General features: G+C 38.6%; 1 protein-coding gene across 2 annotated transcripts; it reads right to left on the reverse strand.

Annotated features, from left to right (window-relative positions):
* Positions 1 to 540: 540 nt before the first annotated feature.
* THUMPD2 (THUMP domain containing 2) lies at positions 541 to 23192 on the reverse strand. 2 transcript variants are annotated; one of them, XM_070429075.1, is made up of 10 exons: positions 23089 to 23192; positions 19322 to 19457; positions 17582 to 17991; positions 16440 to 16517; positions 14610 to 14662; positions 11026 to 11113; positions 5638 to 5709; positions 4740 to 4854; positions 3398 to 3506; positions 541 to 1470 (listed from the first exon to the last, which is right to left on the reverse strand). In XM_070429075.1, exons 1-10 carry the CDS (start codon positions 23122 to 23124, stop codon positions 1146 to 1148), a joined length of 1422 nt encoding a protein of 473 aa, XP_070285176.1. In that variant the 5' UTR covers positions 23125 to 23192; the 3' UTR covers positions 541 to 1145. The 2 variants fall into 2 exon arrangements, with proteins under 2 accessions (XP_070285176.1, XP_070285177.1); XM_070429076.1 differs by lacking the exon at positions 23089 to 23192 and having other exon boundaries at positions 19332 to 19401.
* Between the last annotated feature and the right edge of the window lie 1424 nt (positions 23193 to 24616).

A 24616-nucleotide genomic window follows, 5' to 3' on the forward strand; every position in this document is an offset into this window, starting at 1 on the left:
CCTAACCTGTCCTTCTTGTGGCCTTTTCCCTTTCATTTGGTGGAAACTCCATTATTCTAGGTATTTGGCCAAAATTTTGCAGTCATTTCTGTCTCTTCTCCATCTGTCACACCACACACACATCAGTAGATCCTATTGGTTCTACCTTGAAAATACATTCAGAATTCAGCTGCCTTTTACACCTTTATTGCTACCATCCTGGGGCAAGCTACTGTTTTCCCTTGCCTGGATTATTGCAAAAACCTCTCAACTGGCCTCTCTACTTCTACTCTTGTCGCTCTACAATTGATTCACAATACAGCCGTCATAGTGATCCTGTAAAATGTATGTTAGGTTACTACCTGTTCAAAACTCTCCAGTGGCTTTGAGTCCAAGTCAAAATAACAGCCTTCAAGGCCTTAAATCTAACCTGCCATCCCCAACTGCCACTCATGCAGTCTTTAAGCTCTCGTTCTCCAGCTCACTCACTCTACTGCAGCCACATTGGCCTCTCTCCTCTTCTTCTCAAGTAGTGAACACAAGGACTGCATTTAATTTAAATAAGAGTGAGGTAACAGTTTATTCATTAGTTGAGAAAAAAAAAGCAAACTCTATTTTCTACCATGTTGGAGGATATTGGCTTAATTCAGATTGTTATTATTCCCATTGATGTTTCACATAATATGAGACATATAACATACAAAATGTATTGCACATAACATTTTTCATTCCAGTGGAGAAAAAAAATTATAGGTTCAAAAATCAAGTTTGATATCAAAAGAAATAAAAGTTTCTAAATTCAAAACAATCTGAAGGTTAAAATATTATTAACCTTGTGATGATTTTGATATGCTCTGTGAACCTCTGAAAACTTGTGATGTTGCAGCTTCAGCTCAAACACTGCAGGCAGAGCAGACCTTCCCCTATTCTCTCAAATACAAAGTTTAAGAGTATTTTAGTTTAATTATGTATTCACTGTTCTTTGTCAGAAACATTAAGCCCTTTAGAGCCTAAAGCAGAAACTCTTATTAAAATCCTGTGTCCTGCAGCCATGCCCCCTGGACCTGTCTACTTGTTACTCTGTGGCACTATCAGACCCTAGAGGCAACTCCTCTTTGTAGGGCTGACATGTAAGGCCTTGAAATTGGTTCACAGGATCTAGCCTGCTACAGTCCAGAAGAAGATGACTTCTTATATTTGTGTATAAATGCATCTGTTTTCCCAAGGCTAACTTTGTAGCATTCCACTGGCACCAAGGAGCCAAATGGTGGCATCTTATGTAAGCATTCCTGGTGATTGGCTTCAAATGACGATGACATGGTCTCTGATATGCCAGTTTTTCCTTCGAGAATCAAGCACTTTTCCGCTCCAGGTTCATCGGAGTGGCTGCCTTTGGAATTCAAAGGGAAGCTGCTCCCTTCACAGTCTTTGAGGCGCCTACGGTGATCTTCACTAAGCAACAATACAATGGTCCCGCCAACATGAAGCACTCTGTGACAAGAAATGATATTGGTATGAGCATTTCCTCCTTTTCAGATAATAAACAATCCCACTTTATTTAAAATATTTGGTGTTTTTAATTTAAAATTTAATTTTATCTATTTAAATACAGGAATTTTGATAATTAGGCAGTATCTTTCATAATCCATATTCATTATAGTAATTATGGAATCGCTAGTACAAATCTGCTTTAATTATCTATTTTTACTCTACTTAAAAGGCAAGCCTCAAAGTAATTTATAATAATATTCTAATAAGTGATTGTACAAAAGGAAAGGCAAATGAAAAAATCCTAAAGAATCAGCATATATCAAAGGCACCTGGCTGATGGCAGAAGAAAACCACCAGGAAAGAAAGAAGACATGAACAAAGGATTGGCAAAAGGGAAGACCTTAAAATACCAGCTTGTTGAGGAGAATTCATTTACTCAATCCTCTGGCCAAAGTCTGTAGAGTACTTATGTGGAAAAGTTGTGAATGACGTACAGTCCTGAGTTGCTAAAGAGATTACTGAACAGTAGGGGAGAGGCCAGCAAAGCGTGGATCCCAAACCTACACTGCGAGTTAAAGGATAAGCAGGTGAGCCAGGCCAAGTGACAACTAGGGGCTGGAGCGAGGGAGGGTGTTGGAGGCAGAGGAAGCATCAGAGACAGGGAGGAGTAAAGAAGGCGGCACTGACAGTAGTTTGGCATGAGGGTGAATAAGAGGGTGATGGGAGGAGGAGGGAGGAAAAGAATTCTGTTTGGATATCAGTGTGGGTTCTAATTGGCAGCTGGATATACAGCCTGGAGGTAATGAGAAAGACCAGGCTCGAGGTGGAGATTTTGGAGTTCTCCATAGTAAATGGAAGATAAAGCCATAATGGTGGATAAGATCATCTGAGGTGGCAATGCACAGTGAGAAGAGAAAAGGGGCCAAGGAATAGAGGCTTAAAAAGTAAGGATAGAAGGGAAGAGCCCATGAAACACAACCCTAGGGGAAATCTAGACAAAAGTGATGTCATGGAAGCCAAAGGAGTTCAAGAAGGGAATGGTCTCAACAGTGTCAAATGCTACAGGACTAACAAGTGACTACGGTTATAAGAAGTCACCAGTGAACCTGGAGAGAACAATCTGACTTGAGGGCAGGAGCAGGTGCTGGTTGGCTGGAACCAGGAGGGGACTGGAAGGTGAAGATCAGAGATGTCAAGTGCAGACTACTGTCAAGCAGTTTGGCTGTGTAGGTAAGGAACCAGTGTGACAGCTAGAGAACCAAGAGTTAAGGAGGGTCTCCCCACGCCCAGCAGAGATGTCAGGACAGTCAGCAATCCAGATAAGTCTGTCTCTAAAGGACACCACATCTACAGCACTCCCATCCTCAAATCTGGCTGCACTATTGCAACAATCTCCTTTCTACTCTCGTTGCTCCTTCCACTCTCCCTTCCCAGTTTCCACATAGAAAACAAAAGTAAATCCCTGCTAACTCTCTCTTCCACTATATTGCAAATAAATTCTCAACTCCTACACGATCTGACCCTCACCTACCTTTGCCACTCCATTGCCTGCTTGCTTTTCTTTGCTCACTACGGTCTGAGCAATTGAACTTCCTTCAGTTGCTCAAACTCAATAAGCTTTTTCTCATCTTAGAACATTTGACCTTGGTCGGTCTGCACTTAACACTCATTCCTTTATGTGCCTTCTCATTATTGAGGTCCCAGAGTTCAACTACCATGTCCTTGGAGAGCCTTCCCCCACTATCTATCTAAAGCAGCCACTGCTTTTCTCTCAGTCATAAACTTCTGATTTAAAACCTTAGAAAATTAAGCTACAAAAACTCTAGGAAATTATTAAAATGCAATTAAATCTTAACTGAAGAGCTAGAATATATTTTGGTGAAATGCCCAATAGCTCAAAATTACTGAAATAAATTCAACACCTTACCTTTCCATTTCTTGTAGAATGCTTTTGATGTCTTTCCCTAACTTAAACTTTTTCCCGAATGGAATGTCAGAAATAATAATATCGACACTTTCTGAAGGCAATGGCAATTCTGAAATACAGAAATCAGAGAATCCTATTAAGTAAGTTCAAGTATTTATAATCTGAAGATGAGAAAATTAAAATATGCAGGATTATTTTTGCATATTAAATAAAATTTAGGTTAGCTGATATTGTTTCTAAGAAATTACAAGTTTCTAAAAGGATCTCAGAATCACTGAAGGTAAATGGTACAGCAATTATGTTCTGTTCTTTGAAAATTGGTTTTTCAGGTATGATAAAATGATATGTTAAGCAGAATTTTAAATTAACCAGAAAATTCAATTCTCTAAACATAGTACATTACTAGAAAATTGCCAGACAGATCCAAGAAGATATCCATTAAATTGTCTAGAAAAACCTTTTACAAAATTATATTCTATAACTTTCATTTCCCTTTCATAGTTATATATAAAATTTTGCATGTGTATATCTTTTTATTTTTAAGGGAGATGAGCCACAGCTTTCATTGAATTTTTTATTTTTTTTTTATTTTGGAGAATGAGATTCTTTAATTCAGTTGCTTCATCAAAAGAGTTTAGATGATAATCTATATATATATAAAAGGCTAAGTGACTCACAGTCTGTCCGTCCAACCCTCTGGCCAGTACATATGATGCGCACTGGCAATTTAAAAATAAACGTTGATTAGTGCAGTGGTTCTCAACCTTCCTAATGCCGCGACCCTTTAATACAGTTCCTCATGTTGTGGTGACCCCCAATTTCATTGTTACAAATTGAACATAATTAAAGCATAGTGATTAATCACAAAAACATTATGTAATTATATATGTGTTTTCCAATGGTCTTAGGTGACCCCTGTGAAAGGGTTGTTCGACACCCAAAGGGGTAGCGACTCACAGGTTGAGAACCGCTGCTCTAGCGTGATCCCTGCAACAGATGTTCAGGCCAATAGAAGCATCTCAGTCCCATAGATGGGGAATCCATCACTCCCTGTCATAACTATACCCTGCGTGCCACCATTAACTCACACACTCAGTATTCCCATAAAGGTAGACAGCCGTTAGTTCTGTCCTTGAGAATCTCACTTTCTAGAGTCTCATCCTCTCACTGGACTCTACCCAAGACTGAAGGCTTCTAAACAACTGTCATTCCAATAGCTCTCTCCTGCCTTTGTATCTACAAATAGTGAGGGCTTGCAAGAGGCTGAAAAATGGTTTACCCAGAGGAATAATTACATATGTTCATTTTCCCAAATGTTGAATAAGCATTTTTAATATCTTACCTATAACAGAGACTTTAAGTAACTCAATTTTACCCGTGAGGCCTGCAGCTTTCAGGTTGTCACACGCACCTAGTAACTGTGAGTCGCTGACATCAGCACCCACATAGTACACATCCTATGGGGAAAGGCATTCTTATTTTAAGCAGAAATAAAACTATCAGATATTTCCTGAAGTTAAGAAAACTTACTGCCATTTTCTCAAATAATGAAAGTGAAGTCAATAGATTTGTTCATTCAGGTTGAAACGAATTTATAGTATTGCTTTAAAATGATAGCACTACGGTGTCGGGTGAATTTCCCGCCAAAATATAAGATGGCGCGGGCAATTATTTAGGTTTCCCGCGCAAAATCAGGGATTTTTATGATACCTATTACCCCAATGGGTATGAAACGGTTCGCATACGCAGGTAGGTATCTTTGTGAACGGCAAACAAACAAATATTTGGTAATACGCAGTTACAATCGGCCCGAGTTTACACGTTTCCCGCACTCCACCGCAAATCTATATGAACCGAGTTAAGACGGCTCCCGCGGAGTACGCGCAATTCATGCGAGCCGACTTAACTCGTTTCCCGCACTCCAAGTGATAGTAGTAAAAATTTTAAAATCTATTAACAATATTTTACAGTTACAAATGCCTAAAGAATTTAGGGATTAGCATAATGTCATGACTAATTAAGATTACTCATATTTTGCTAAATTTATCATACTATTTTTAAAAAATAACATAGCAATTGAATTAACCCTTCATAAGCCATTTGACAATAGTAAATAGTGACTCATATAATTAAAATAATAATCCCCCAAAGATAATCTACTTATAAATAACTGGTAACTAAACATACATATACCAATTAAAGTGAATATATTTCTTAGTTTACCAAAGTTTAGAACTTACCGGCCATTCTTTAGCTGCTTCCAAAAGTATTGTTCCGAGTCCACACATTGGATCTAAAACAAATGCACCAGCCTATAGACAGAAATATTGATTTGGTACTATTAAATCTAACAGGCATTATTAAAGAAGAAACCTAACATTTGAAGAATCAATATTTTAAGAGTAAAGATTCCTTTTTACACTTTAGGAATTTCAGGTAGTTCAAGCCCTAAGGCAAGTACATACTTGGCATGTTTAAAGCTTAGAAAGGAGACCAGTATGGCCAAAGCACACTGAGTGAGAGGGAAAAAGTGGTGATCGTATCAGAGAGGTTGGCAGGTGATTCCATCAAGATGGGCTGGTGTCTGCTGCCTGTAGTAGCAATGTCCAAACCTTAGGCGGCGGTTCTCAACCTGTGGGTCGCGACCATCGAAAAACACATATAGCATATCAGATATTTACATTACGATTCATAACAGTAGCAAAATTACAGTTATGAAGTAACAACGAAAATAATTTTATGGTGGGGGGTCACCACAACATGAGGAACTGTATTAAAGGGTCGCGGCATGAGGAAGGTTGAGAACCACTGCCTTAGAGGTTTAAACACCATATAACCTCATGTTACATGCCCACAGTAAGGCAGTGGGGGCTTCGGCTCCTTTCTCTGGAAGCCAAATTGACAAAGTGGTCACCATTTGGAGCACTGCTGTCACTGTGGCAGAAGGAAAAACAGTATGACAAATTATGGGTTAGGTCTTCAAGGTGCCATCTACAAGTGACACACATGTCCACCAACATTTAACTGGCTAAAGCATGTCAGTCACATGACACACCCAATTTTAAGGGTCCAGGAAACTGTTATCCTATCTGCACCTGGGAAAAGAACAGGAAATTTGGAGGAAAAAACTAATCACTCCCCACCCTGGGTGGTCACAGGTCAGATCTGGTAGACACTGTAAGGATTCTGATTCTATTCTGAAGGATGGAGAACTATTGGAGAGTTCTGAGCAGAGAAGTAACATAACATTACATTTCAGAGGGATCATTCTAGATCAGGGGTCCTCAAACTACAGCCCGCGGGCCACATGCAAATACAAATATTGTATTTGTTCCCATTTTGTTTTTTTTACTTCAAAATAAGATATGTGAAGTGTGCATAGGAATTTGTTCATAGTTTTTTTTTTAAACTATAGTCCGGCCCTCCAACGGTCTGAGGGACAGTGAACTGGCCCCCTATTTAAAAAGTTTGAGGATCCCTGTTCTAGATGATCTGTTGAGAATAGAACAGAAGGGTAAGAGTGTTAACAAGGAGGCTGGTTAGGGGGTCCAGGAGATGACAGCAGCTTAAATTAAGAGTGGTTGCCCTGGCCGGTGTTACACAATGGTTAGAGTGGCGGCCTGTGCACCAAAGGGTTGTGGGTGTGATTCCCAGTCAAGGGCATGTACCTGGGTTGCAGGTTCAATCCCTAACCTCATTGGGGCGTGTTCAGGAGGCAACCAACTGATGTGTCTCTTTCACATAGATGTTTCTCTCTCTCTCTCTTCCCTCCCCCCTTCTCTCCCTTCCACTCTCTAAAAATCAATGGAAAAATATCCATGGGTGAGGATTAACAACAACAACAAAAAGGAGTGGTATTGGTGGAAGTGGGGAGAAGTGGTTGGTTGGATTCTGGATATATTTTAAAGGGAGAGCCAACAGGTTAGATCGGATGTGGAATGTTGAAGTATGACAACAGTCTGAAATGAGTAAAGCTTTGACTTGTGCACCTGGAAGGGCAGAGGTGCCTGTTACTGAGGTGGGAAGAACTGGGGAGGAGAAGCTTCAAAGGAGACAAGAGTACAGTTCTGGGCATGTTAATTTTGAGATACTCCTAGACCAACTATAGAGACCAAGAGAGTCACTAGACATATGAGTCTGGAGTTCGGGGGAGAGGTTCAGGCTACAGATACACATTTGGGAGCATCAGTGTTAGTTTATAGATGGTACTTAAAGCACCAGAACTGGATGAGTCATCCAGGAGGCGAGAGAAGTTAAAAAGGAAAGTCGATGGGTTGGATCCTGGCGATCTCTTAAGTACAACGTTGGTAGATGAAGATGCAGCAGTGCATGCTGAGAGCTGCACATGCTCATGTAGGAGGAGAAACCAGAATGATCTTCCCGAAACAAACTGGAAGGACCACTTCAAGGAGGAGGGAGCTGCAGGTGTGGGAGTGCTGGTAGGGTAAGTGTGAGATGAGCGGTGTCAGGGGAGTGCTGGTGAAAGCCTGATGGAAGTGGGCACAAGAGAGAATGGGAAGAAAAGAGGGAGAGACAGCAAGTATGGACAACTAGTTTTATGAGTTTTTCTGTAAAAGGAAACAGAACGGGTGGTAGCTGAAGGAGCATGTGGCTTCAGGAGAAGAATTTTTTTCAAGGTGCAAGATATTATACAGCAAGTGTTCCCACTGATGAGAATGACCAGTAGAGAGAAAGTCCTTATATAGGTAACAGGGACCAAAATCCAGTCCACAAGTAATGGAGTGAAACAAGGGCAACGTATGTGGGCACAGATTCTGGTTCATTGGTAGATTTGGTGAGGAGAACAGGTTGAAGTTCACTTCTGATTCTAGTATTTAAGTCATATAAGAATCAGGAGAGTTAAAAGCATGGGCAAGGAAATGACTGTAATGGTGGAACATACAATTCAAGCTGTGGGCTGGGGAAGAGGACAGATGGTTAAGTAATGGGCAGGGGTGGGTCAAATGACTGGAGGTCCAAGAGGTTAAAGAACTATGTTAGGGTGCTGGAGGATGTGAACAGGAAAGGAAAGGTGGTTAAGAGAGGACTCATGAAATTGAGATCTTGGGGAGGCATTCCCTACTGGGTATAAGAAGGTTTAGGATACAACTAAGGCAGGTCATTAGAGGTAGGAAGCCAAGACCTTGAGGGGCCAGGTTCCAAAGTGGATATTGGGATCATAGAGAATTATACAAGAATGAAGTCTCCTACTCTTACAGAAATTACAGAAAGAGATCTGTGTGTAACTGCAATAACCGATGGCATGTGCCTCAGAGGCACTGAGAGGGTTGGGCAAAAGGAACAAGCAAGCAGGACACCTACCCCACCTCCAGGCCCAGTGGTCCCTTGATATGTCTACAGAGGAAGCAGAATGCTCAGTGGATGTTCAGGTTTCAGTCAAAGCCAGAGGGTACCTAATGGAAAGAAACAAAATGTCCTGAGAGAGAAAGAAAGAGAGAAAAAATTTCAGAAGCAGAAAACAGAGTAGTTTAAGGTTAAAGTCACTAACGCAAAGCAGTTGAGGTAATAATTAAATAATGAGAAAAAGTGCCTGAGCTAGAGAAATAACAATAACTTTTTTTTAATAATCACTAGCTATTCCAAATAAGTATAACTATAATTATTACTATAATAGTAGCTAATATTTATATACTTTCTCATGTTAGGCACTGTGAAATCACTTGAAAAATGCTAATTCATTTGAATCTCACATGACTATGAAATGTTTCTTTTCATCTTGCAAATGAGAAGCTGTGGAACAAAGATGTTAAGTATCTTGCCCAAGGTTTCCCTGCCAGTAAGTGGTGGAACCAGAATTAGAACCCAGGCGGTCAGAGTCACCGAGTTGCGGGCTGAATAGAAAAGGCATTTATAGAAGTATATTCTGGTACTATTCCTGAACCTTATAGGACTAAAGAGGAAAGTCTCATGAACTGCTGAGCAGAAAAACAAGGTAGCTATAAAGGAAAAGAAAACCATACTGGCACGGACAACTCAGCTGCAACACGGGAAGCTAAAAGACAACGGACAGCACCTATCGACATCCGAGAGAAAAGGACTCCAACTCAAGCCAAGAAGGGCATGCCCACCAGGATGAAAGGGAGAGATCTGAGATATATAGAAATTCAGATAGTAAATTATTAAAATACCACATGTGAGGAAAATACCTAAGCCAAGACCTTAACCAAGCAATAAACAAACCCGAGCAGAGACCTCAAACGGGGAAAGACAATGTGGAGCATGGTGAGGAGTGATACACCTTGCAATATATCTTTGTGTGTTTGCACAGAAATATGTGTTTGCTACATACAATTCTATCTTAATAATGAAGGATAGGCTGTGTAATATAAGGGCTAAATAAGAACTTTTGAAACAGAAGGGACATATTTTAAGGGAAATCTGATATATGATAATTCTAGTAGTTCAATCTAGTAGTTGGGATTGGGAGTGAAAGATGAAGTCATTCAAAGGTCTCACTGCAGGGAGGAGGAAAGGCAGGCCAGGAGGAGAGGAAGCAGTGCTCTAGAGGCCTCATCTTATCATAGGAACAAGGGGGAAGACTAGAATGTCTCGGTGGTAAAAACTATCTTGGCAGAGGAAGGAGTAGATATCTTGCTTTAAAATAATAGTAGAGTCCTGTGTGTTTAATTAAGAGAGCTGGGAAAGGGGACCGTTCATGGACTAGACAAAAAAGTAAAATCTCCAACCTCAGGGAGAACAATGAAATGATTATGAAGTAACTTGATCAAACTAGCAAAAATAAAAACAGTCAACGGTAAGAAGTTATAACCAGAGTGAAATAGGAGAAATCCAATCAGGTGTGTCTGTCATTATACTGAGTTCTCTCATCGAAAGTCAGAGACCATCAGAGTGGGATACAAACAGAGCTTTGTGTTTGTAAAAACTCACTGAAAGCAAAGTTGAAAATAAGGGAGGATCAAAGACATATTAGGCAAATACAAAGATAAAGGGCTGAAAATATTAATAACACATGATAAACTTTAGGTTTTAACTCACTATTTAAGATAAAGAAAACTTACGTAACGATAAAAAGGTACAACTCATGATGAAGCAATAGCAGACTGTGTATACCAAACTACTGAATAAGGCAACCACTAATAAAAATGCAAAAACTTAAAAAAATATCAATGAGATTTCAAATACCTTCCCAAAGTAAGCAGATAGTAAAATAGTAAGCAAAGATAGCGAGGACATTGACTACAAAATAAATTTTTTTTATGTCCATGGAACATTTATAAAAATTGATCAATATTTGGTCACAGGAGAAAAAGTTAAATTTTAAGAAGTAGAGGTTCTTCAGGCCACGTCATGGTAACACAAAATATTAGGAAGAATAAAATGTGGCTATCTTTTAACCCAGCTTTTTCATAGGCAAAATACTTTCAGAAGTTCAACAATATTTAAAAACATATCATTGCAGAACTTCGTAAGCATAATGGCAATGACAAAAACAAACTAACAAAACTAGCAAAAGAAAATGATAAAAGAAAAAGAGAACAGAAAAAAAAAAGCAAGCAATCAAAATGTCCATAAATAAGAGCCTGTGTAAGTTAGTTATAGAAAGAACCTCACTAATGTATTAACAAGAATGAAAACACTTTCCTTACCTTAATTTCAGCGACAGAGGCCATTGCCCATGCTATGGTAGACCTCAGTCCTGCTGTCCTGATGTAAGCTCTGCTGGCTAAAGGAACCCTACAAAGGAAAAAGAACCTGATGCGAGATCCAATATGACAGTTAAGTTAAAGAAGAACCTGATATAAATAAAATGATTAACCTGTCCATGTCTGTGAATTATCTCACCATGTTCATGCAACACACACTACAGTATTCTCTGAGTTGGGAGTATTTAACCTTATCACAGAAATACCTTCTCTAGTTGGCACCTTGTTTAACCAGCTAGTGTGGTACTTTAGAAAGGTAGAATGTTTAAATAACAGCAATTTAAACCCTTTTGTGTTTACTTTATAAAAATGTTATCACATGAGGGGGATTTTTCTAAAATGTTTTAGCAGTTCCCTGTTTTCCCATAGGGAAGTGACCTTTTGTGTGCTGATCAGGAGTCAAGAAGCACCTGCTGTTTTGTGACAGGGATGTAGTATAGGCAGGACTGGATGGATACTAACACTTGAAAGCGTTTTCTGTAAAAAGTCCCTTTTGTAAGTTTGTTTTTTGCTCATTTGCATCTCTCTCAAAAGATGAAATGAAGCATGACATTGCACTGTCTGCATGAAGCAGACATCTCCCAAATGAGTTCTCTGGTCTCCATTATCTACCACTTCATACTTCATCCTTCACCTCATCAGTGCTATCAGTGTTTCCAGGTTTGATAAAAATTTTCAAAATATTATTTCTACGGCATCTAATGCAAAGAATACCTTAGAAATTTGAATACACTTTTCTATTTCATTTATATAATTTGTTGGTAAGGTATGACTATTTGATTTTGAGGATTAGTGCTTTGTTGTTTTGGGGGTAGGCTTGTTCCAAAACCACTAAGAGGGCTCTTCTCTGAACATTATACAAAGTTACTGTGTTCTCCAAACCCTATGTCTTTTGTCATTTTATTTCTGATCTGACTTTAGTTACCCTGTTTTGTGTGCATTTTATGGTAAGCCTCTTAAAATGTTACAATTAGATGAGGTATCTCTTTCAAATATAACAGTGTAATTGTATATTTACTGTTACAATAAGGAAGTTCTGCAGGTAAACCCATGGGAGTTTGTTTTTTTTAAAGGTTTTTCAGAAAAGAATTCACACTGCAGACAGTATTATAGCCATAGATTTGGGATCTGGAATATAAACTTTGCAGGTGGAATGACTAGGAAATATTTTGATCAATGAATCTTGATACTACAGTCTAGGCTGGGCAACTGTCTTGCTACAAAACATATTAAAACCAGAATTGAGAGATTATTTTTCACTCTTAGATACCAAATAGGCTTGGTATGGAAACTGTCTTTGTCCATATACAGGGTATCCCCCAAAATGTATATACACTTTGACAGCTGATAGCTCAATTTTGAAATTAAATGTATTGTAATAAACACTGCCTTTCTAATTATTCGAAGTGTGCATATACATTTTTTGGGGACACCCTATATATTGCTAAGTGCCTTTCTAAGCATCAGGGATTTATGTAGAACCTCTGAAAGTTTTGACAATTATGTGTATATTTTTACCAACAGAGGTTTTATTTTATGGGAGCCATCCCTATTAACATGTGACCAAAGTACATGTTTTTATTGTTCGTAGACTTGTCATCTGAATCCCAGATCTTAATTTTTAAATGTGTGTTTGGACACTTTTTACCTAGAGTACTGCCGATTCAACAGGTGTCAACTGTGCACAGTCCTTTCCCTGTATTTCATATCTCGATACATTTCTTCATTTTCTCGGGCCACTTACCTTCTATATATTGGGTATCTTAATCTAAATCTCCAGCCTAGGCTTGTCACTGGAACTCCTGAGCTATAACTTAAATATCTATTCATAGACATTTTTCATTGAATACACTACTGTTCCTACATTTTCTGTCTCAGTGACTGACACCAGTATCTACTGGTTGTCCAAATCAGGTATCTGGCAATTATTATAGGCTCCGTAACTTTATGGAATTCATGCCCTTCTTTTTGTTAGCCCCAATTTGCCTCAGTTCAGCTCTTCATCATTTATTGCCTGAACTGTAATAAGAGCTTGAACCTCCTTTTTCTTTTCATTTCCCCTTCATTAAAAAATGTAATTTCCTTAGTAATATCTCAGAAATCACAAATCTGATCACATCACTCTGCTGCTTCATATGCTTACTGCTTTTAGAATAAAATCCAAGTTGCTCAGCATGGCTTCCAAGACACTTCATGACTTGTTTCTAATTGCTCAGTCTCATTTTCTACCACCCTCCTTATGTGGGGACAGCATGGAAACCACTGGCTGTCCCTACACAACGCAAGCTTTCTCTACCTCCATGCCTTTGCAAGTCCTTGCTTGTAAGGTCATTTCCTTCTCTTGTCCAGCTGGGGAACCCCTCCTTAGTGTTCTCCATTAAGTGATTCATTAAATGAATCTCTTCTATGTTCATTTGCTCCCATCCTCCATCAGAGTTAGGTCCCCTTTTCTAACTCTAGCCAAGCATTTTTCACCTACCTTTGTTCTTCCACTAAATTGAATTCCTTTAACTTAATAACCATCTTCCTCATCGCTGAATGTTGATAACCAGCACAGTGCTTAGCATATAATAAGTATTCATTAGACATTTCAACTGAAATTAACTGAATAAATTAATCTTACTCTAATGTCTCTCCCTTCCTTCCCTAGTTACTGATCTATTTCAGAAATAAGGTAGTTGAAATTTATTCAACACTTACTGTAGCCTAGAAATAGTACCAAGCATTTTCTTTTTCTTTTTTAAAAATATTTTTATTGATTTGAGAGAGAAAGGGAGAGGAAGAGAGCGAGAGAAACATTAATGATGAGAGAGAATCATTGATTGGCTGCCTCCTGCACTCTCCACACTGGGGATGGAGCCCGCAGCCCAGGCATGTGCCCTGAACTGTGACCTCCTGTTTCATAGGTCGATGCTCAACCACTGAGCCATGCCAGCCAGACATACCAAGCATTTTCATGCAGGTTATCTCATTTAATCCCAAACACAAAGCAAATGAAGTAGGTACTATTATTTTCCTGCTTTTATAGCAAAGGAATATGATAATCTGCCCAAACTTGCAGTTAATCTGTTGAGAAGGTAGAATTGAAGTCCATAGTTCTTATTCATTATGCTACACATGTACAGTGTAACATAGTTGTATACAGTTAATGTTCAAAGTGAATTTTAAGAATTGTGCTGTTTTTTTTATTTTAATTAAAATTCCAAGATGCAAAGAGACTAAAATTTTTAGCTTAAACAAGGGCCTGTGAAAATCATTTAATAATAGAAATAATTAGATATAATTTTCAGTCTGAATCATGCAATCAGTGGATTATTGTGATAAATTCTTGCACAGCTCTACTGGTCCGATCAAATCATATCCACTAAGCTCCATAGAAACACTTTACTGGCTAAAGTAAAGAACTCACATGCTTTGCCTTTAGCCCCCTCTGTTGTATCAATGTTTCATACTATAAATGAAAAGCATAACGTTCTTAATTTTAAAAACTCTCCTAAGGGATAAATCTGAGTTTAAGATATAAATACCTGAACACAGGAATTCCCATAACAGAGTAAATGTCATTTAGATGTATAAATATCTGAAAGAACAAATACATAAGTTAGAATAGAATAGAAAATGCATTATCAAATTATTGATAATTTGAAAATTTCTATTTTGAACCTATATAAACTATATTTCTAATAAAAAATTCCAAGGCCTTATTTGTCATATATGGAAAAATGTTCCATACTATTTTTCTCGAGCAGAGGTGAAATAAATTTTAAGTACATTTCATAGAAAAATTTTGAGGTTAATTTTGTAGGCAAGTTATATGGAGATTCAAGTTATGAAGAACTCAAGATCCACATTCTTCCTAAAGATTCTCTGCATTATCATAACTGAATCAGACTTTTCAGCATTTGGGGTTAGAGATTTCCTAAATCCATCCTAATTCTAACCTCAAATAATTTGAGGCCACACAGGACTACCTCAGGCTACATACTATTAGTGTGACAGGAAACTTTCTTCAGGTCAAATATATTGTAGACACCGGTGACCTTTTCTCTCTCTACTATCGATAGGTGATTTTATTCCTCTCTTTCTTCATCAAACCATAAAGTTCTTAAATGTCTCAAGTTATAATTAGTAGCCCAATACACTTTAAAAGTTAGAATCTTACTTCTGTAATCTGATGAAGTTTATGGAATATTCTAATTCTGCTGTTTGACCTCAAGAGCATTTAAACCACAATACTTTCCCTCCCAGATTACTTTTATACATATGCAGTTTAATCAGGATTATTCCAATATTGATAACTTTTCATCAAGAAAAAAAAAGATCTGAAATGAATTCCCTTTAGTCAATTTAATTCCTTGATCATCACAGCTAAAGTTTCCAATTTTTTATATTATTCAACTTTAGCAAAATTATTTATTGGGATTAATTCTATTTAAAATTTCTAGTAAAGATAGGATGTACTGTTATTTTTATATATCAAATGTTATTAAGAATAGCTTCACCCTCTATGAATTTTTTTCTATTAATTTCACAGAGCAAAATTTGCTATGATTTGATTCTTCTGTCAATTTTGGTCACACATTTTACTGTGTGATTTTCATGTTGCCAATTTTGTTTTGTGTTGATTGTTGTTATCAATAATAGCTAACATTAATTGAATTAAGTGGATGATAGGAATTCAATTATCTATATTTATTCATGAGTTAAACTATGGAAAACCGTAATTCTGAGATAGGAAGATAATCAAAAAGAAGACGAAGAGGAGGAAACCAGAGAGCAGAAGGGAGAGATGAAAGGAAGACCCCTTACGTCAGAATATTCTTGGGGTCAAAGTATTTTACATGTCAGGTATAAAAGATATACACCAGGCATTACTTTTTAAAAGTGAAAAGTACATTAAAAAATAAAAAAATAAAACAACACAAAATATTCTGTTTTGGCTAGCAACTACTTCATTTACAGCTGTATAACAATGAATTTACAAATGAATGATGAAAATGACTATACTACTACATGTCAAATTTATGAGCTGATTCTCAAAAAAATAGTGAAGATTATTTTTTATAACTTGCATTTATTTCCTCATGTGTTTTATTTTGTTCCAATTAACAGTGTAACCTCATCAATTTTTAAAAACAGAGACAGAAAAGTAAAACATAATCCCACAACCCTAACAAAGCCATTATTAACATCATTATCTGCACTGTTCTATAAAAGAAAAAAATCAGACTGCTAGATCCATGCAGCCATGCTGTTTGAAACTCTAAAGCAAAATTGAAAAGTACAATAGACTACTTTTGACATTGTCTTTAAAGAATTAGGTTATAAGCATATAAAATAAAATAAACGTTCATTACCTCTAAGTTTGGATTTCTCAAATCTGCTTTCCATCCAAACTGTTTCATAAGAGCAATTCCAATTATTCTTCCTGCTTCCTGGAAAAGCAGCAAGTTATAGAAAAGATAAAAATATTATGAATGAAAAATTTAAGTATCCTATATAATAAAAGCATAGTATGCAAATTGTCCCCTCCACTGGGAGTTCGGCCAGGAGTTTGACCAGGGGGCGGGGCCAGCCAGGGGAAGGGAGGGAGTACCTGGCGGGCAGCTGCTAGGGACCCTACCAGTGCATGAAAGGGCCTCTAGTAAGATGTAAGATTTTCCTAACAGTCAGCAGGAACATCAAGGCAGACTATCCAATGGTAATTTAGAATTACAATATTAAATTACAATATTAAAATATTACACCCTCTTTCATCCTCCCCCCCCCCCCAAATTCATTCTATGGCAGTAATATCTACTTATGTGCAATCTCTATTCTTGTGATTCTTGAGACGTGAAATAACCAAATCATGACCTGATAAAGCCATTCTGGGTTTTAGGAAATGGATGCAAGCTGAAAGATTAATTTACCTACTGCAAGCCTATATGTTTAAAAATGACCAGATTGGTAACATTAGACTCAGACTTTAGGGTTTGATTTTAAGGTTGGACAAAGAATCCAAACCTATGGCTATATGCCTTTTATATCACTGAACTTTGTAAGAGTCACTAACATGGGTTTTTTAAAGAAACTGTTGGTAGTGTTCACCCTCTCATAGAGAGTTGAGACCTTAAGTGTATTTATGTCTGGGTTCTAGCGATAATCACACCTATCGGGCCTGGTGCAGAGTAATCACTCAATAAACAGAACTAAACTGAAGAGAAACCCAAAAAGCTTAAGGCCATGATATCAGGATTTCCAAATGCAAAAGATACTCGTGAGTTTAAGAAAACTTAGTAAGTAAAGGAGGTCAGTACATGGCATACTATTCCTATTAAGAAGCTGAGATAAAGTTAAAATGGAAAATGCATTTTTAAAGAGATTTAATTATTATATTAGGCCAAGTTATCTGCCTGAGCCGAGTTATCTATTCTGTGAAAGGTTTTGGTCTCATTTTAAATCGAAGGAGTAGTTAATTCATCTAGAAAATAGAAAGCCACTTTGGAGGTAAGTGTACCTGTGCAGAAAGGGTCTTTGCAATGGCTCCACCGCAGCGACAAGAAACTCTGAAGGTCAAGTCATTCTGGTTATGAGTATCTCCTGCTTTTGCTACATCATTCTGAAGTTCTTCTTGACATTTCTCTCTTTCAGTGAGAAAATCTCCTCGCTCCAGTGTTTCCTCTTCTATTTGCTTTTCCAGCTGGCATTCCCTATTCTTTTGCGTCTCTTGCATTTGTTCTGCTTTTACTTTCTTAGCAATAATGCTGTCATTTTCTCCCATTTTTCTTTTTAGTGGGTTAGCATCTCCTTGAGACAGTTTTTTCTTTTTTGCATCAAGTTCAAGAAGATTTTTCCAAATCGAAATGGCATTCAACCAACTTTCAGGATCATCACTTATAAATCTTTGCATTTCATGAAATATTTTTCCTAAATAAATAACATTTTAGTTTATCCTATATTGAAGCTTTAAAGACAGTGTATTATATTCATCACCCCTAAATGCCATTATTTTTATTTTTATAAAAAAAGTTTTTTTTAAACTACTACATGAAGAGTGACTTCACTTTTTGTATCGAATTTATCTCATTTAATATAAGAATATTGTGCCAAATAGGTTCATTCTTATATTCTATACCAAACATCAAAACCATTTTAAAATTCCTATAGAATTACCTATATCATTCATATAGAAAGATCATTTGTCCTATGATAATATATGTATCTCTTTAATATAAGCATAGACCTAGAGTGTGTATCAATCTTTGAAATAATGCTAATCTTGCCTATAAAATTAAGTTGGAAAAAAAATAGAATTACAAAACACAGAGCTCAGAAACAGAGCAACTAAATTCTGAGACTATTTCAGACCATACAGTATTAGCACACATCATAAAAGGAGTTTCCATAAAGGAACATTTCAGGTATGCAACCCATTCATAACTTACTCAAAATAATGTAATCTTTTCTTGATGAAAAAGGGTCATCAAGATGACTCAAGAGCCATTACTGTATTTCTCTAATATTGAGAATGCGTGGACTATTGGAATGAAACGATATTGATCCCACAATATAACATCTTAGTATCTGCTTTAAAATATTTTTTCTGCCATGTCTTGATTTCTTGCCATTTGTATCTTCCTTGATACAATTTATTATAGATTATACACTTACATAATCAGCAGTCAAAATGAAGTTTAAGGCAATGTGTAATACAGCAATGCCTGGCCCTTATTTGTTGCTTTTATCAAGATCCTTAAGCATATTTATAAAAACAGAAAACCTCTTAAGCTCCCTTTAATTCTAATGCTTTATAAATGGTTAAGAGTTTATTCAAACATCTAAGATCCCTAAAACAGGATATTTTACTATACAGTATTTTTTCAATTATATCACTCATTAGTTAAAATTTACAAGGTGGTAGTTTTGAACAATTTATTAAGACAATGCATTTTGGATTCTTACATGTCCTAAATCTAAATAAATGCAACTGACCATATATAACTGTAGAGAAGGTGTCTGATCAGAATTTGCAAAGATGAAATGTGACTTAGGACACTAAATCTTAGTAAGAAAGGCAGCAGATTGTAAAGAGAAGAGACACAATTAGGTGATAATATAATGAGGTGATAATATTCAGAAAACATAGAAAAATAATGAGCCCAAGTTAGAAATAAATCTTAAAAATGTCAAATGGCTACTTATTAATTATCAAGCAGAAAATTCTGGAGTACATATATTGTGTGGGCATACACCATACCTTTACTTACAGAAGAAACATTAAATGGAAACTGCTTTTTAATCAGCAAAAATAATCTTTCTGCTGATTTTAATGTTTTCAGCATATTCAAGTCAGAACAGGTGGTGAAAAAAACTTTTCCTGAAACATATTCAACCTAGAGACATAAAAAATAGATATTAATTTAGTCTAGTATAGAGTAAGAACCATTTCTCTCCCCCCGCCCCTTAATGAATTAAAACAGAACATCTAGATTAACAACAGAAATGACCATTTCTGAAGTATCTAGTATTTGTCAGACACTGTTTTAGGCATTCTGAATACATTTATTTTCCTCAGCCTTATAACAATTCTCTAAGGTAGACTTTATCACCCCCATTTTACAGATTAGGAAACAGGCTTAGGTAGGTTAAAAATTTTGTATAAAGTCATGTAGTCAGTGACCAAGACCATAATCTTATTATGTTATGCTACCATTTGCAAACTGTGCATGTGTATATGCATGTACACACACTACTAGAAAAACAGAACACAAAATACTCAGTAATTATATTGCCAAATCTCACACAGTATTTGAAAGTGGGCAAAGAAAAGGTATAATGGCTAGGAAAAAGTAGGTGTCTAGCCCAAGTTTAACATGTCAATGGGTATTTATTAAACACCTACCGTGTGGTCTACCAGAAGCAAATATCCTAAAGATGAATAACGATACTCTAACATACAAATTAAAATGTAAAATTTATAAGACTGTAACTTGAATTGAATCCAGAAGAAAACGAAAAAGTTTCAATACAATGAACTTAACAATAAGCTGTGTGTATGGTATGTAACAATGAATATGAAAGCCATCATTAGTAAAAGTCTTGAAGAAAAATCTTACAAGATCTGGGAAGAGGGATTCTAAGGAAAGAACGAAGGGCAAAATGCAGAGGTGGGGTGACAACCTGGCTGCAGGAACTGTTAGCATGGCAACATGTGCTGTGTTATGCTGACTGAGTGTCAGGTGGATGGATGGTGTAGCTCGGACTAGCCTGATAAATGGTCATGGAATGGAGTACCACAGATGGCAATGGTCAAACATTATAGACTTTTGAGGAAAACTGACAGCACCAAATTAGTTGGTAGGAAAAAATTACTTTAGAAGAAGCATAAAGGACTGAGTGTAGATGTGATGCTGGAGGGAGAAGTAGATTAGTGAGGAAGAAATAATGGGACACTTGGCTGTGTGGGAACTGAAAAATGGATGGAAGCAAGAAATATGCATCAAACAGAACTAGGCTTTGGAGATAGGGTAGATATGTGGTGAAAGTCAGGGAAGAAAAGAAAGTGAGGGGGGGGGGGGAAAGGACACTTATGTAATACCCTTTGTAATACTTTTAGCGAAAAATAAAAAAAAATATTTTTTGAAAACTTAAAAAAAAAAAAAAAAGAAAAGAAAGTGAAAAGAGCACTGACTAAGGGGAGTCTTACGAGGTATGGCAAATGGTGCTCAATACCCATGGAACCCTAAACCTTTTGGGTCAACCCAACTCCCTTAATTCAGGATGGATGTGGATTGTCCTGAAATTCTCCTTTTAGCAGTGGCCAGGGGCTGACTACATGGTTATAACTCATCTTCTAGAACTGAGGCACCAGGGAATTTGGGGTACCCATGTGTTTAGGCAGCTCCCATTCAATGGGAAGCTGAACTCCAAGTACTTTTGTTTTTTTGATCTGACATGGTCTAAACTTTTTGGATGGAATGTCTGGGTTTAACATTCTAGCTTGAAGAAGAATCTCTGCTGAGGAAGCCCTAGGTCAGTGATGGCGAATCTTTTGAGCTCGGCGTGGCAGCATTTTGAAAAACCCTAACTTAACTCTGGTGCCGTGTCACATATGGAAATTTTTTGATATTTGCATCCATAGTAAAACAAAGTCTTATATTTTTGATATTTATTTTATCTATTTAAATGTCATTTAACAAAGAAAAATCAACCAAAAAAATGAGTTCGCGTGTCACCTCTGACAAGCGTGTCATAGGTTCGCCATCACTGCGGCCTAGGTTGACACCAATTAAAACCCAAATACTTCTGATTATAAGTTTAACAAGTTCTGGGAATCTAATCAACATCATGTTTATTTGTTCAGATACCATTTCCAGGCATATCTACCCTTAAAGCACAGAGTACCAAAATATGGAAATTCTCAAGTCTCTTGGCATTTAATTCTTCTCAACGCCAAAGGTTTTCCCCTATAATAAGCTGAATTTTGTTGCTGTGATTAAAATACATTTCCACCCCCCAACCTCTTTTTGTCTGTAAAGAAGATGGATGACCAGCCAGTGTGGCTCAATGGCTGAGCATCAACCCATGAACCAGGAGATCACAGTTTTGGGCACATGACAGGGTTGCAGGCTTGATCCCTAGGGAGCGTGCAGGAGGCAGCCGATGGATGATTCGCTTTCATCATTTGATATTTCTATCTCTCTACCCCTCTCCCTTCCTCTCTCTGAAATCAATAAAAACATACTAAAAAAAAAAAAAAAAAGATGGAGAACAAGCAGAGAGGGTCTTTTTCTGACATACCCAGATTGGGTCAAGCCTTCTATTTTTCATACCAAGAACTCTAAGTTAATATTTTTAAAACAAATTAGTGCAGCATTAGGTCATGGTCGCATAGCGGTCAAGGCCTGAAGCCAGGAGTCAGCCTGCCTGACAGCTTGGGTCCTAATCCCAGCTCTGCCATTTTCTGTTACACGCCTTGAACAATGTATTGCATTTACCTATGCTTTATTTTCCTTTTCTGTTAAATGTGAAGCCCACCTCCCAGGGTGGTTGTGAAAATCAAACAAGTGAATACAAAGTGCCTGAGAACAGGTGCCTGACATGCATTAAATGCTTAATGTCAGCAGTTGTTATTATATTGCTGTTTCGATGAGCTACATCAGACACTATTAAAGTCTGTGATCAGATCCACAAATGCAGGTAGTCTAGGTAAGACTGATGACATTTCCATGAACTCCCCCGCCCCTCCCCCCCCCCCCCCATACACACACTGCAGAAACTACTTTTGTGGGCTTCCAACAACAGAGGAGCTGCTGGAATCATCAGCTTCATCGTTCCTTTTCCAATAAGACATCACGTGCCCTCTCATATTACCCATCAGGATACGGAGGGTTCAGTTATATCTTTTTCTTCTGCTTTCAAGAAACCAGCTCAGCCTATTCTAAATGAACCCAAACTGATGTTTACAACCTTGTTCACTAAAATTAACAACTTGTAAATACCGAAACTATTAACTTTCTCTGAAAATTGGGCTGGGGCCTCAAAGTACTGTATTTCTGTAGCTACTACTGAGTGTTTACGGTGCACTTTTTATCATTGAATCCTCCCAACACCATATAAAGTCAGTAGCATCGCAGGCAGGAAACTGAAAAGGATCAGGGAACTGAACCTGCAGCTTATTTGCACTAAAGGGTGGAGAAAGGGTTCTATCTGACAGGTCTAGCTCTAATTACAGACACCATCAAACGTTTTCTGTTAAAGAACCCAGGAAACAACTTGCTTCAACCCCCTTTTAAAAAACTTCGGCGGTGAATGATGTGCGGTAAAGGACGTGCAGGGAAACACGACGGGGGTCCTTTCCGGGAGGAACTGCAGGACCTGCCGGTGCAACTCCGAGGCCGGGGCCGCGGCGCGTGTGGGCGGAGAGCGGGGGTCGCGTCGCTTCCCCGGTCTCGGTCGGACCGGCGGGGAGGGGTGCAGCGGCGGGGCCTCCCCCTTCCCTCCGGCGCAGCGAGGCCCACTCACCTGCGTGGCCTGCAGCCGCACCCGCACCTCCCGCATCAGAAAGGGCTCCAAGCCGCGGCCCGCGGTGCAGAAGAAGCGGGCGCCCGCTGCGGACCCGGACTGGGGATCTGCGGGCCCCGCCGCCGCCATGGCTGCTGGGACGACCTCGCGGGCAGGGTCACGTGGCCCAGGGCGCGGGCGCGGCGCAGTCAGGGTCACGTGGTTCGGGGCGCGCACGGGGCGGTCCCGCGCTCTCAGGGGCCCGCATGGGGGTTAGTGGGGCGGGTGAAGCTAGAGGCCTGCGGGGCAGAGGGGGCCCAAGGGAGGCACCTTGGTTAAGGCCTGGGACCTCCTTCGTGAGGCCCCTGGAATGACTCAGAGTCCCACGTGGACGGAATAGAATTGATCATCTAATCCAGTGGTTCTCAACCTTCCCAGGGCCCCGACCCTTTAATACAGTTCCTCATGTTGTGGTGACCCCCAATTTCATTGTTACAAATTGAACATAATTAAAGCATAGTGATTAATCACAAAAACTATGTAATTATATATGTGTTTTCCAATGGTCTTAGGCGAGCCCTGTGAAAGGGTAGTTTGACCCCCAAAGGGGTCGCGACCCACAGGTTGAGAACCGCTGATCCATCCGTCTTTTCCAGATTGAGGAAGCTGATGTCAAGAGACAGCAAGTTACGGGCACAGGTGAGGCGGGAACCTAGCCATCTTGACACCCGGTATAATGACCCATCTCCATTCCCCCCAACTTCCTCTTCTCCTCCTCTCTTCATCCCTCCGCACTGCTCTCCTCTCCTAAGGAGCCTTGCTCCATCTTGGCCAAGAATTGGGCCACAGCTGGGAATCCCCAGGACCCCGAGCAGAAATCCCCACTCTCCAACTAAATGTCCTGATGTTCAGGAAACAGGTCACCGTCCTTGCATTACGTATTTTACCATCAAGGGAACCAGTGCACCATCCAGTCTGGGCAAGTGCATTTGCATACTTTCCCCTTCCCCACCCTCTCCCCAGCTTCATGGTCTATGGGACAGTATCATGGAAATGTTTATGGAGTCACGTAGCAATTTACTTGATTGGGTCTCCAAACAGTATTTCAGGCGGTTTTTTCTTTTAGCCCTGAATTTTTAATTGGCAGTGAAAATATTTCTTGGGGAGAATAGAATCCATATTACAAAAGGAACACCATTCCTTGCCTATCAGTTTAATATGACTTCAACCCCCTTTGTTTATGACAGGTAAGTTGTTTTAATCCACTTGTTTATGATGAGACCAAAACAAAAAGTTGCTTTTAGAAGTAAAGTTGTTTTGATATGAGGATGAAGTAAGTTGTGTCCGGATGTCACCGTCTTTGAGAAGCACTCAGCTCAGCTGCTCAGGGTCCCCCAATGGGGCCTTATCCATAAAAACATGTGGAGAAGCAACTAAGGCAAGAGGACGTTTGGACTATAACTATAGTTGACCCTTGAAAAACGTGGGGATTGGGGGCACTGACCCCTGCACAGCCAAGAATGTGTGGTAACTTCTGACTCCTCCGAAG

The sequence above is a fragment of the Myotis yumanensis genome, unplaced genomic scaffold, assembly GCF_028538775.1.
Source record: "Myotis yumanensis isolate MYYU_CA2020_CCGP unplaced genomic scaffold, mMyoYum1.0.hap1 SCAF_11, whole genome shotgun sequence".
Taxonomy (NCBI): Eukaryota; Metazoa; Chordata; class Mammalia; order Chiroptera; family Vespertilionidae; genus Myotis; species Myotis yumanensis.